The following is a 15,000-nucleotide window of genomic DNA, read 5'->3' as shown; positions in this document are numbered from 1 at the left end:
TCAATATAAAATTAATAATTAATCAATGTCTAAAGAATTAATTTTAAATATCGTAAACAAAAGTTATTTCATTTGAATATATTTTATTATCATATTAATTTGATTAAAAATAATTATAAAATTGAATATCATTTAAACATACTTTAAACGAATATACGTCACGTTCTTTGAAAATAGATAATATTTTAATAATCACAATACATATGTATCAACATAATACAGATGTTCATGTTTTGATACGATAATTAATAAAATGATTTAATGATTCTTGAATAATAACAAAAACAAAATGAATTGTCGTTACGTAAAATGTGCGAATATCTTGATAAAAATAATAAGTCCTTTAGGTCGATCGAAAGACGAAATCAAGGATCTTTTTTTTTTCATTTAATTTTTCTTCAATATCACGTCCTTATAAAGGACAATTGAACGCGTAATTGAGATTGATCATCGAAAGGATAATTTATAAGAACTCGAAATAAAAAAAAAAAAAAAAATCGTTCTAGTTCGTCCTAGATTCTTAGGTTCCTCGTGACGAGGAAAGAGAGTTGAGCAATTTTATCGGCTTAAAATTTTCTATCACGTGCATGATATCTCGTTATCGCATAAATACGTATGTATATATATATATATGTATGTGTGTGTGTGTGTGTGTGTGTGTGTGTGTGTGTGTATATAAAAATATACAAACAAACATATAATGCATACGAACATACATACATACATACATACATACATTTAGTATGTATGTAAATATATATATATATATACACATATAATATATTTCATATATATTATATATATATATATTTGTGAGTAAGATTTTTTTAGCTTTGGAAGAGTGCGAGAGGTGTGGGCGGTTACTTTTTTGCTGCGGCGCTCCCAGGTAGACGATCATAATTAGATAGAGTGCATAGCGCATAGGTGGGTATCCTGAAAAATTGCGAACACTTTTCGCATTAACGCGCAATCGCATATTCGTTCAATTTCGTTGATGCCTTTTTATAATGCCGCCATTGTTCTTTTCGCACTTTCCTTCCTGACATCTTTTCTTCTCACATCTTCGTACGGACGAACATTTTCCTAAACGTTATTTATGAATTTCTACGAAAACTTTATTAATGACACAAATGTAAAAACTATTTACTTGTAAATAATAATTAATTAATAATTATAATGATAATTAATTATCTATATATTTGTACAATTTCGACGACTATTATTCTTTCTAACTTTAGTCATTCTTTTATTATTTAATGGAAAAATTATTTTTCACAGTCATTTTTATAGCTATTCTTAAAAAAAATTATAAAGATACCTTATAAATGATATAAGAAAAAATTATCTTCATAAGTAATTAATTGATGATTAATTACCTATATATGTTCAATTTCGACGATGTTCCAAGGTCGGTATGTTTTTATTTTTTATTTTTTATTTTTTTACTTTTATTTCGAAGAAACAATCATGTCTTTGTCGTCATTTTTATAGCAGTTCTTTTTTTTTTTAATAAATGATACGAAAAAAAAAAACTAATCCTATCTATTAGTGGTATTATTTACTTGCGTTATTTTTTTACGGTTAAAAAGAGAAATCTACTTTCGAAGGAAAAAATTTCTGTATTCAGGATCGTTTCTCGAGTAAATATTTCTTGAAATTTTTACGGACATTAAATAAATACGTAACTAAATATAAATAAATAATAAGCAAGTGTGGAGAAACTTGGATATCGGCTTACGTTACCAAGTTAGTTTTTCTTCTTTTTTTTTTTTTGTTTCCTACGTTTAGTTAAAAGAGAAAATAGATAGAAACGAAGAGACACACTGATGACACTTTAATCTCACAATATGATTTCTCTTTTCTCAAATACGATTCAATACGTTTTCTTTTTTCTCGTCTTACACGTTTACGTGCACATTTTGCAAAGAAAATTGCGGCATGACACATCGTCGACTTTCACGATTACCGGAGTCGTTGACATCGTTATATACCATCCCGTCTTCGTTGACTATTATTTCTTATGATGTATAATCTAATGAAAGAAAAAAAAAAAAAATAAAAAAAATAAAAAAATTTTTCCATACAAATTGCGTCGTTATCATATCGGTCATTATTTTATAATGATCCTCCTTCGAGATGATTTGTATTCTTTGATGTGGAGTAAAAATCGAAAAAAAAAAGAAATAAGAAAGAAAGAAAGAAGAACAACATAAATTTACGACATAACTATAGAATAATAATAACAATAAAAAAAAAAAAAAAAAAAAAATAAAAAAAACCGATAACGACATAAACGACGTCGTTTCGAAGGAAAAAAAAGGATAAAGGAAAAAAAATTGTTTTTCAAATTTGTCGAATTTATATTAAATTTTCAATCTATTTTATATTACTCGATCTTTCTTTATGACTTGAGGCGGATGCACGTTGTACGCGTTTGTCCTGCTCGTTGGTAGAAAACGGTAGTCGTAAATATTACCATGGTATTCCTTTAACGAACGACAAGAGACCGTGAATTATACTTTGGACACGAGGTCGCACTCGTTTCAAACGTATAAACTGCATCTAAATCCTAAAAGCAGTTCAACCTGACACTTCCTTTTAATCTTCTTATTCTTTAAGAATTACGAATAAACGAGTTAGATAAAGATATTAGTATAGAAGGTACGATTTTCTTTTTTATTATTTACGATTCGGAATTTTAGATAATTTTTGTCTTTTTTCTTATCTTCTTTTTTTTTTTTTTTCTTTCTTTTTTTTATTATTACTGAAAATGTGTCAGTCAGTTGTGTATTATCGTTCAGAAAAAAAAAAAAAAGAGAAAAAGAAGAAGAAGAAGAAGGAGCATAATCTTCAAAAAAATTATTTTTGTTTTGTATCATTAACGCGTTCTTAGAAAGAAAGAGAGAGAGAGAGAGAGAGAAAGAGAGAAAGAGAGAGAGAGAGAGAGAAAGAGAGAGAGAAAAAAAGGGAAGAAAAAAGAAAATTATTTAAATCGTTTCGAGGAAAGAAAAATGCCTTAACTCCTGTTAATTCGATCAATCGATACTTTCTACATTCTTAGCCATTGATTTTCACCCAAGGGTAATAGATTTTAAGGCGTTTACTGGTCAACTCAATGTGTTCTAATTTACAACATTTCTTTTTTCCTCTCTCTCTCTCTCTCTCTCTCTCTCTCTCTCTCTCTCTCTATCTCTCTCTCTCTCCCTCTCTCTCCGAAATTTTCGTCAGACTTAATCTAATACGAATAAAATGTTACGTTGATGTAAAAAAGAAAAAAAATAATCGAAGATATGTTAGCTCGTGCAGTAAGTAAGTAAGTAAGTAAGATGACGTAAAAATCGCCAGTGCAAAACGAAACGCCACATATGTTCCAGCATGATTAAGAGAGCGTAAAGGAGGTGCGATATATATATATATATATATATATATATATGTATGTATACCCATAGCACTTCATAATATCATAAGAGAAAAAAAAGGAAGACGTTATAAACTTTAGTTCGGCCAGACGTAACGAAAAAGAAAAAAAGAGAAAAAAGAAAAAGGAAGAAGAGAGACAGACAGACAGAGAGAGAGAGAGAGAGAGAGAGAGAGAGAGAGAGAGAGAGAGAGAAAAGAAAAAAAGAGAACACCACGAAAGAGGAATCCTGTGTGAAATTATTTAGTACGATAGTAATGGTAGTACATCGACTTTATGTATGTATGTATGTATGTATAATGACAGTATTACGCGAGCTCTTAATAATTAACCAGGCATCAGACCAAAACGAAGACGAATCCTTCTCCTTTCTCAACTTTGTATCTCTTCCTTGGTATTATTTCGGGCTAAACGAGCATAGGAATAATACTTTCGAAAAGTCGAAAGTGGGCAAATTAAATGGAATACGCTTTAAGGAAATTGCTCAATATAATAATATATTTTTTACAACATCTCGTATAATGAAACATATGTTTATATGTATTGATTATAATTAAACTTTAACTTTTCACTAATTGTATTGAATGTATAACAATGGATAATGTACTTTCGTATTAATTAATTAAAGAAACGTTATTAAATATGCAATTACATGTACATGTGTATAATATGTATATGTTACTTAATTATACTTACAGTATTTTAATACTATTACATTTATAATAGTATTTTTATATATTTATATATTTATTTATAATAATAATTATATATATATATATATATAAATATAAATTTATTAATATTCTTAAATATATCATATCTATATTAGTTAATTACAAGTAACTTCATTAATATCGTAACAACATATGAACATGTATATTTTTAATAATTAATTAGAAATAGAATTACTAATATTATTATACAATATATATTTACAACAACGTATGTATTTATACTTATTATTTAATTAGATATATATATTTATATATATATATTAGATATATGTAATATGTTATCGTTAGATATATATGCACATATGTTATATATAATTATATTAATATTAATATAAATATATATACATAACTTTATTAACATTATTATATATGCGACAAAGGATGAATATTTCTAATTGTTAATGATTTTGAAATTTTTTAATATCATATACCATACTAAGACTAAATATTAACGATTATTAACATATTATTAACAAATTAAAATTTGAACTTTTTAATATTTATTTGATCAGTATTTTTATTAATCAATGGTAAGTATTTTATCAAATAAATGATCAGTATATAAATATTTTATTACAGTAGAGATCTTTCATTAATAATATTGTCAATTTATATAATAAAATATCGATCTAATAAATAATAAATATTAATTTCGTACGAGAACGACTATTTAAATTTATTCAATTAGGTGAGAGTAAAAAAACGTCAGCATCTATGAAGGACACGTGGGATCAGCTAAGATGAGACGCTTCGACGATGTCCGTGGTACCCGTAAAATTGGAGCGTCGCCTCCATTTCGTGTTCTCACGACACGAGATTCTTCCTATCTCGGCACGTCGTCGTCGTCATCGTCGATCATACCCCAACCAAGATCGACAACGTCACCAAAAATACAATTACCACCAGCTCAACCTCCAACACCGCCACCACCAACCGCACCGGATCCTTATAAATTGGTGCCAGCTGGTATGATTCATATAATAAATAATTAAAATACTAGTAATCTTTTCAAGATATTATTTGAATATTAATTTGTTATATAATTCGATAAATATGTGAATAATTTTTCTTTTTCTTTTATATATATATATATAAAATATAATTAAGATTCTAATACAAATATTATTCGAATTTTCGATTTTTCATTGTTACGATAAACGATTATGTTATTAATATATGACAAACAATTATATAATTAATTTATGTTATTACGTAAAATTCTAATTTTTACATAATACTCTAATCATTTCAAATATTATTGGAATATTAATTTGTTATTATTTCGATAAATATGGGAATAATTTTATTTTTTTTTTTTTTTTATAAAAAAAATATAGATAACATTCTAATAGAAATATTATTAGAACACAAGTTTTTAATTGTTTCGTATAAATAATTATTTTTACATAAAAAAAAAACAAAGATGCATAATCATTCTAATCATTTCAAATATTATTCGAATGTTGGATTTTTCATTGTTTCAATGAACAATAATTTTTACGTAAAAAAAAACATATAACATTCTAATCAATTCAAATATTCAAATCTAAATTTTCAATGTTTCGATGAGTAATTATTTAAAAAAAAAAAATAAATAAATAAATAAATAACAAATATGAAGAAATTGTCGATGTGTAATTATTAAAACTAAAAGAAAAAAAAATTCTAAAACGTCGAAATATTTAATAACTTTCAGATTTATAATCGAAACCGATAGAAATAATAAATATCCAGAAGAAGGAGCAGATAAATTTGTGACTATTATTTTAAAAAATATTTCTCAAATTTTATATTGATATCTGTACTAAATGAAAATTTATAAGAATAAAATGAGCTGATCAAATGCTCGTTGCAATAGGTACGGCCCTTGGTAGGGCCCATCGTCGTTCCAGTTTCGTGATAATCGCTGAAAGTAGACCAGCCACTCCGGAATCAAGAAGTGTCTCGCCTACTCAACCACTAGGAAGGGTTTCGCCATTTCGAGGTCGTGGTTTCAAGGGTCCACCACCTAGATCAAGACCAGACTCACCGGATGATTATCTTGATCTAAGAAAGAGCCATCAAAGAAACGTTCGAAATGATTCGAGAGGTACTTGCGTTAAATAAATGAAAAAAAAAAAAAAAAAAAAAAAATAAAAAATAAATATACCAAAGAAAAAAGAAAAGACATTATGCAAAATAAATAATTGGCCTTAAGTTTAACTTGTTTCAATCTGAATGATAATTCATAAATATCTAAAAGAAAAAAAAAAGAAAAAAAAAAAAAACTAAAAAGATCTAAACAATACTTTGGCATTTACGAATAAAAGTGAAAAAAGTAACGATGACAAAAAAAAAAAGAAAGGAAAAAGAAAATAAAAGAGGACAATAATTGACTTGATCGTATTTGTTCCAATTGGATAATAATTTAATACTTTTTCAAACAATTAATTGATATATAATTTCATAATTATAAAAATATGAATCTCTCTCTCTCTCTATATATATATATATTTTTTTTTTCTCGTATAAACTTTTACGCAACCTGTTGATTTTCATTCGAGCTCATTAATTCATATATCGAAATATTAAACTCCATTAAAAATCGATCAGGCCAATTCTCGCTTTACGATATATATATATATATATATATATATATATATATATATATTTTTTCTCTTTCATTCAACAATAAACAAAAACGTCGTCGTCGTTGTATCTCTAAAAAAATCCAATGTATTATTTTAATTTTAGTATCCCAACAGAGCAGTCCGAGGAAGAGTTTGATACCTCAACCGACCCGACGGCGATCAGTTTCTCTTAGCAAAACAACAGATGATAGAATATCACCAAACATTGGACGTCGTGGTGATAAGAAAAATTGGCTGAGCGTTCATGGTAGTATCGACAATGTCAATGACGGCCGTAGAAATAATTTTTTAAACGATTCATCAAAATTGAGACGCGATCGGGGAATAATTAGAACACCATCGAAACTTTCACCGATTCGTGGTACACCAACGAGAGTTGACAAATCAAATCTACGTACAGTAACAACGAGAGATTCTAAAAATGTTAAAAATCTTCAACGGAATACAACGACGACGGTTAATTCCGTTTCACGTTTTATATCGCCACCGAAGAACATTCAAAAAAGGGAAAGATTTATAACGACCGATGATAACGTGACGCCCATCAAAACATCAAGAATACCTTTGAAAAATAATGGATCAAAAGGTTCGTCAAATATCAGCATGTCCGAGATATCGAGAAACAAGGAAATCAATGATAATGAGAAAATCGATCAAATGGAAGATACGATTAACTTGAACAACAATGAATCAACGAGAAATGATAATGTGAAGGATCAAATTGGTTTAACGGATCTATTGAAAAGGACATCCGGTGTAACTGGTACGTCAAGTGTCGTTAATACGACAACGACTACAGCGGTCCAACCATTACGTATCGATAATTCAAGAATTCCAATAGATACGACGAAAATCGAAGGACAATTCATTGACATAACAAGAAAATCCGAATCGTCATATTTAAAAAACGATGATACGAATGGTAATAAATCGAGATTGTTAAATGGTCAAAATCATGATGATAAAAATAATACCCGAAAAAAAAATACACCATCGACTTATGGTACACCAACAAAAGCTAACAACGAACAACGTTATTCGACGACTAATAAGGATGGTGCTAGTGATTCATCGGGTGGTAGTAATTCGAACAATGCCATTAAATCTCGTTTAAATAGCGCACGAACTAATAGAGTTTACAATCGTACAACCAGCCGTGAACGTTTCGACGTTTCAAAGGAAAACGATTCCGTTAATTCAAAGACAAGTTCCAATACGAGAAATTCAAAGAATTCAAAGTCGAACAAACGATCGAATTTCATCGATGAAATATCACCAGTTTCAAATAATTCCATTTTAGAAAATGATAGGAAAGAAATTGAGATCGTCAAAATAATTACCGATACTGATAAAAATGTTAACGATGGAAAATCAATAACTAGTAACGAAGTTATCGTCATTAATACGATCGGTGGTGGTACGATTAATAATAAAACGATGACAGATGATAACACGTCTTCGTCTAAATCTAACAAGGTTATTGGAAATAGAGTAATAACTGAGGCAACCGTTGAAACTGAAACATTGAGGCAAAACGTTATTGATCAAGGAGAAAATGTTTTCGTTTCGTCGAACGAAACGGAGAGAATATCTGGGACAATGTCATCATTGAAAACAAACGTTAAAGGGAATGAGATAATAACTAATACGATGACGACAACAACAACGACAACTACGACTGTTACGTCTATGTCACGAACTAATGGTATTTCTGTTAATTCCATTGGTGATTCCGGAACGATCGGTAATGTTCCTTTAAAAACTGTTCATACACGTAATATTCAGAATCATGGGAATGGAAATACACCGAAAAGGTCATTGACCCAGCTTTCTACTGGATCTAATGATAGTGAACGATCCACTGATACTGGGGTCAGTGTTGATACCGTCAAAGGAGTTTCCTCGCCAAGAGTGAAAAGCGGAATGCATGTGGTCAAACGACCGGATGAGATCGAGACATTGAGCGGAAATGTGATGAGACCAGAACAAAATGGCGATCCAACGTAAGTTTCTTCATTGTTTTTTTTTTTTTTCGTTTTGTTTTCTTTTTATACCCCTCTTGAGTATTTACTTTTATTTGTTTTTTTCTTTCACGTTTGATTATTCCACGTAAAGAATATGATTACGTAAATTTTTCTTTTCTCTAAGCTTTACGCACGAGATATGATTACGTTTAATCAACATACGACGTAACAGATTATATGTTTGCGTAAGATCTACGTTACGCATTATGATTGCTTTATCCTAATCCATTCGTCTATTCATATCTTTATTCTTATTTAATACGACGAATAAAGTCGTTTCTATTAATTATAATCGATAAAAAAAAAAGATCGATAATAATTATGCTAATTGTTCTATCGATCGTAGATTTTTTATCGTTTCATTAATGGTCAATCATTTTTTGTTATAATTATTATTATCGTCAGAATTAACAAATAATATTTAATTTCTTCGTTTTTAATTGTACATACGTGTATTTATAAATATGTCTAATTGACAAAGAGAAAATTATCAAAGAATTATATCAAAGAGAAGATGTGATAACAGCCAAAGGGAATAAATAATAACAATGTAAACTATAGTGAGCTACGGTCTTACCAAAGGCTTCGTTCGGTTTATGGTATCAAAGTCGTTAGAAGGAATTAGTGTGGAGTAAACGAATAGAAAGACGAACTATGTTAGTCGAGGATGAATCCTACATACGTATATACATACATACATACATATATACATACATACGTACGTACGTACTTACATACTTACTTACTTACTTACTTACCTACGCTTTTGTGTGCTTACTATGCGAACTCCTAGAGTTCCTTAACCTCTGAATAGTTGTAAACCTCCTCTAAACCGGCTTCGGAGGATCGATCGTCCGAGAAGTCCGAACCAGACTATATCGATCTTCAACGAGATTTACATGACCGCATGAACAAGTTCCGTATGAACGAACGGGAGATATCTCGGAAGGATCTAACAGCATCTAACGAACTTATCACGAATATATTTACATTTTACGTCAACGTTAACTAGCTGCAACTTCTTTTACCTCCGACCCCAACACTCTCCTCCACCATTTCTCTCTCTCTCTCTCTCTCTCTCTCTCTCTCTCTCGATCTGGTTATTTTTCTTTTCTTCTTCTTTTTTTTTTTCGCGTTCCTCTTATTCTATCTTTTTATTTTTTTCTTTCATATTCTACCATTAATTTATTCTCCAAACGATTTATCTTCTTTAACTCTAGTTGCACGTAGATCTCGAAATAATTTCGAGTTGTGCTCTTAGAATACGCTACACCCCAACCTACCCCTCCCCCCTCCCGCCTCCCCCAGGCACTTTAAACAGCTGTCATTAATATACAGAATTAATAATTTTTTGACTCGAACACGAAAAAAAAAAAAAAAATACTGCATATACTTTGAAATCTCGAAAATAATAATCAGTAGATTCGAAAATGCATTTCCAATTTTGTCATTATAAAAAAAAAACAAAAAAACAAAAAAAAAAAAAAAAGAAAAAATTCATGAATCACAATGCAATGAGCAAATTGTTTTAATTCAGTTCAAAGTTGATTTGGGGTGTCCGACACCATATAGCCACAACTAGGGTTAAAATCGGAATGAGAATGAGAATGAGAATGAGAGAGAGAGAGAGAGAGAGAGAGAGAGAAAGAGGGGAAGAGAGAAACTATTTTTTTTCCAATTAAACCTCAATTAAAGTGATAGATTTACAGTTGAAAGGAAAAGAAAGAAAAAAAAAAAAATATATATATATATATATATATAGTTATATACATATCGATAAAACTATCTACCGACGATCTAACTGCGTACACGCAAAGCTCCTACTGACTTATTTATTTTTTAATTTTTTTTTCTGTTCTTTTTCTTTCTCTCTCCTTACCCCTGTCCCTCTCTCTCTCTCTCTCTCTCTCTCTCTCTCTCTCTCTCTAACGTGAAACTCCTTTTAAACGTTGAAACATGGGTCGTGTCGCAAGAACAAATTTTGTGTTTTCTTAGGAGGTATAACTGTAACCAGATATTGAAAATTGGTCACGAAGTTTCCTCGTAAGGTTACCTTTTTTACATACGTCGTGTCCTTAGCATACTAGCATAGAAAATAGAGTACTACGAAATCGACTTTTACGCCTGGCTTGCGTCGTCACGCGTTCTATCGTTCCGCCTCGCGACCAAATGGAAAGCAGGACAAAGCGGAACCGAAGGGTTAACAAATCCGGAGTCACGTACACGTGTCTAGCTGTGCTGATGATTAATCGCGCGTCGGTGATTATATCACAGATGAAAATGTAGATATGGACGTGCGAATACGATGTTATCGTTGAGGAGGACAATCTTTTTTCTTTTTCTTTTTTTTTTTTCTTTTTTACGTCAAAAACCGAAGAAAAGAAAGAAAGAAAAAAAGAAAAAAAAACAATTTGCGTATATCCGTACTTTTTTCTTTCTTTTTTTTTTTTTTCTTTTTGTATTTTTTCTTTTTTTTTTTTTTATATATATTTTCGCACTTATATAAGTCGATTTCGTCGAATTATTACGTTCTTATAAATTAGAGACTTGTTACAATGACAATCGAGCTAATTTATAAATATTTTTATTTTTCTCGTGAATATATAATAGAAAAAAAAAAAAAATCATTCAATACGAATTAAAAAAGTTTATTTTAATAAAATAATATTTATTTATAAATCGATTTAATATAAATAATTTGTTTTTCTTATAAAAATATAAAAAATGATTCATTAATAAGTGCTAATACGTGATAAAAGTTTATTTTAATAAAATCATACTCATTTATGTACTAACACAATTTCATTTATCATATAAATATAAAAAATAATTCATTCAAATAAGTAATTATTATTTAACAATAAAACAAAATATGTTTATGAAGGAAATGAATTAATTAGAACTTTCCATTGAATTGAAGATATTAGAAAAAAAAAAAAAAAGAAAAAGAAACAAAAAGTACGAAATAAAAACGTATTACCATTAGAAAAATTTAGAGAATGCTTTGGAAAAAGAAAATATATGAAATATTTAACAAACTCTATTCGTAAGATCGGAGAAGTGAAATCATTAAATATCCAACACGCGTATATTATAATCACAATTACAATGTATGTTATCTCAGCCTTCTTTCATTTCTATTTTTAAATATCCTCTTTACGATTTCTACATCTCATCGTCATCGCAATTCTCCAGGGTCACGCCCTATCGATTAATTCTCAGCGTGCCTCCTTAAAACTTTTCACGACTTTCAAGTGCCGTCTATGATTTATCTAAAAACTTTGTTAAACTTTGTGGAAAACGTTTATAACCGATCGGCACATTAAACTTCAATGATTATGTTTATCTTTATCACGTATACGTGATAAAAATTTAATCATTATCGTTATAAACTAAAATGGCTTTATGAGAAAAATTTAATTTTTAAAATTTTTATATTAAAATATTATTACGACAAGAATGATTATTATGACATAATTTGAAAATTAATTAATCGAAAGGGGATAATCTGAGTTTCACGCATCGACTCATTATATTTACTTTGAAAAAAGAAAACAAAGAAATATATATATATATATATATATATATATATATATATATATTCGATATAGGTATATAACGTAAAAAAACCTTGAAGAATAATTTCGAGATTCTTAGAAAATAAATCTATTTAAAATCAATAATATTAGAGTGGTATGAATTGAGAAATGTATATAAATAAACAAAAAAAAAAAAAAAAAAACAAAAAAGAAAGAAAATGAAAAACTTCGAATGAAACCTTCAAGAGTTTCACGTGACAAGCTATAATATTATATTTACCTTTTAAAAACATATTCTTAGTACAGATTGCATAATTATCGATACCAAGGAACCTTGACGATGTGAAATATTCAAATTTGGAAAAAGTTAATTAACCGATAAAAATCAATATATTAGAATAATAATTATTTAAGGATGATTATTAAAAATGATCGAAATATGAAGATGATCTAAATGTACATACGTAAGGGAAACTTTCGTAAATAACTTTAAGACGCAAAGTGCAAGGTACTAAGAACAGCATAAGGAACTTAACAGTTCAGTATTATCGATCTTTTGGTCTCTTGGTCAAGCTGGTAGTGGCTACTCTAGACGTTTACGACTAAAATGGTGCGGTGCGGTGCGGTGCGGTATAGTATGGTTTAAAGGGACGCCGGTCGAAAATAATCGCGTGACTTGTTCTTAGGCTCGACCAGTCATTGCTATACCACCACCGGTATCACACAACCACCACCACCACCACTAATACCACCCTCCTACGTCCCCTTCGTCCTCCATCCTTAAGTCCTCTCGAATGGTCGCGACTTTTACCGACTTCGAAGGTGTACTGCGGCAGCCGCAATTTGCGAGTTGTTCGACGATTCGATTCTGTCGAAGATGGTCAACGGTTACCCATTTATTTACAACGGTCACCGTGCGACAAAACTGGAAATTGATTACATTCGAGAATTCCAAATCGATTTTTGCGGTAATTCGTGAGTGTTCTATCTAAAATAAAACGTAAACGGCACAGTTTAGTTTTCAATCAAAAAGATTATTAACGATTAATTAAATCTTAGTGCGTCACTATCAAAAATTTTCAACATAAAAACAAAAAGAAAAAGGAAAGAAAAGAAAAGAAAAGAAAAGAAAAGAAAAGAAACGTGATATTTATTTTTCTTTCTTTCTTTCGTCTATTAAATCGTTCCACATCGATTATAGAATTATACAATCGATGTGACGATTATTTTCAAACGAACGAATTATTAAGAAATATTTCATCGTCGTATATTTCAAAAGGATCTTTCAAGAAAAATATCTTCAAGCAAAAGACAAATTCTCAAACATGGTTGATGTTAATTATATATATATATATATATATATATATATATATATAAGTCTGGAGGTAGCAAAGAAATACCAATTTAGTAGATTTCTATACATTGGCCCATCCTTGAGTCAAGTTAACGAGCTAGCTTGAGGATGCTTAATAAGTTTAAAAGCTTGATAGGCGCACCTTCTCCTTTTGGTGTTGCGCAGGGCGTTGCAGACAGCAGGTGAGCCCAACTCGGAGGAAGATAGGCCAAGTGCCGACAAGCCCCTTAGTCGATGGAAAAGGACCTTGGGCCGTTATTACGAACGTTTTCCAAGTATGAGATGTCTAGCATGTCGACGTAATTCTAAGATCCTTTCGTGGTCCAGAAAGAGAGAAACAACTACTATGGGAAATGAACCGATGGAAACGAGACATGACATTGCCGATGATATACCGATCGATTGTTGGTCCAAATTCAAGAAAAGATGCAGGTTCGTATTAAGAATAATTTTTATTTCTTAGCTATTTTTTTTTTTTTTTGCTGTTTTTTCTTTTTTTTTTTTTTTTATTGCTTTTATTATTGTCAAAGGAAAAGAACGATTTTTTTTTTGTTACTACAAAAAGGAACAATTAATTTTTCTCATAGCTCTCGTTTGTATAAAATATATAATAATAATAATAATAATAATAATAATAATAATAATAATAGTAATTAAATAATTATATAAATAAATGAAAGAACCTTTTTTCATAATAATTTATTTTTCTTACTATTCATTTTATAAAATAAAATGTAATATTTGTATATATTTTTATATAACGAAGTTAAATCGGCGATGGAAGATTCTTTTTTTTTTTTTTTTTTTTTTTTTTTTTTAATAATAGACTTTAAAAGATTAATCAAATTTAATCAGCATTATGTCAGAGATGATTTAAGATTTTTAAAGATAAGTATTGTTGTCTCATGAAGAATGACTTCAGGTGATAAAAAAAATTGATATCTTTGATCTATTAAAAATTATAAATTCTCTCTCCCTCTTTCTTTCTAATAACGATATGACTTATTCTTCTTATAAATTAATTTGCAATTAAATGTATTATATTTAAATGCTACATATACATATATATATATGTGTGTGTGTGTGTAAATATATTGTACGTATAATACTAAAGTTGAAATATTTCTGTGATATATAAAATTACTAAAAAAAAAAAAAAAAAAAAAACTCTTTTGCTTATATTACAACGTTAATTATTTTATTTTTAATAATTTTTGAATTTCCTTTTTTATTTTTAATAATTTTCTTTCCCATTTTATTTTTAATAATTTTTGAATTTCCTTTTTTCTTTTTTTTTCTCT

At 29.0% G+C, this 15,000-nt stretch overlaps 1 protein-coding gene across 2 annotated transcripts in view; it reads left to right on the top strand.

Moving 5' to 3' along the window:
- The window catches only part of LOC124430108 (probable serine/threonine-protein kinase ndrD), a 20,157-nt gene that overhangs the window by 3,264 nt on the left and 1,893 nt on the right, over nt 1–15,000 (top strand). Inside the window, exons 2-5 of one of the 2 annotated variants that reach the window (XM_046976224.1) lie at nt 4,841–5,118; nt 6,011–6,241; nt 6,886–8,785; nt 13,865–14,131. In XM_046976224.1, the coding sequence (XP_046832180.1) occupies nt 4,893–5,118; nt 6,011–6,241; nt 6,886–8,785; nt 13,865–14,131 (2,624 nt within the window). In that variant the 5' untranslated portion in view covers nt 4,841–4,892. Of the gene's footprint in view, nt 1–4,763; nt 5,119–6,010; nt 6,242–6,885; nt 8,786–13,864; nt 14,132–15,000 lie in introns of those variants that run through there. The other variant, XM_046976225.1, reaches the window with a different exon arrangement.

The sequence above is a fragment of the Vespa crabro genome, chromosome 17 (genome assembly GCF_910589235.1).
Source record: "Vespa crabro chromosome 17, iyVesCrab1.2, whole genome shotgun sequence".
Taxonomy (NCBI): domain Eukaryota; kingdom Metazoa; phylum Arthropoda; class Insecta; order Hymenoptera; family Vespidae; genus Vespa; species Vespa crabro.
This window is presented reverse-complemented; position numbering and strand designations above follow the sequence as displayed.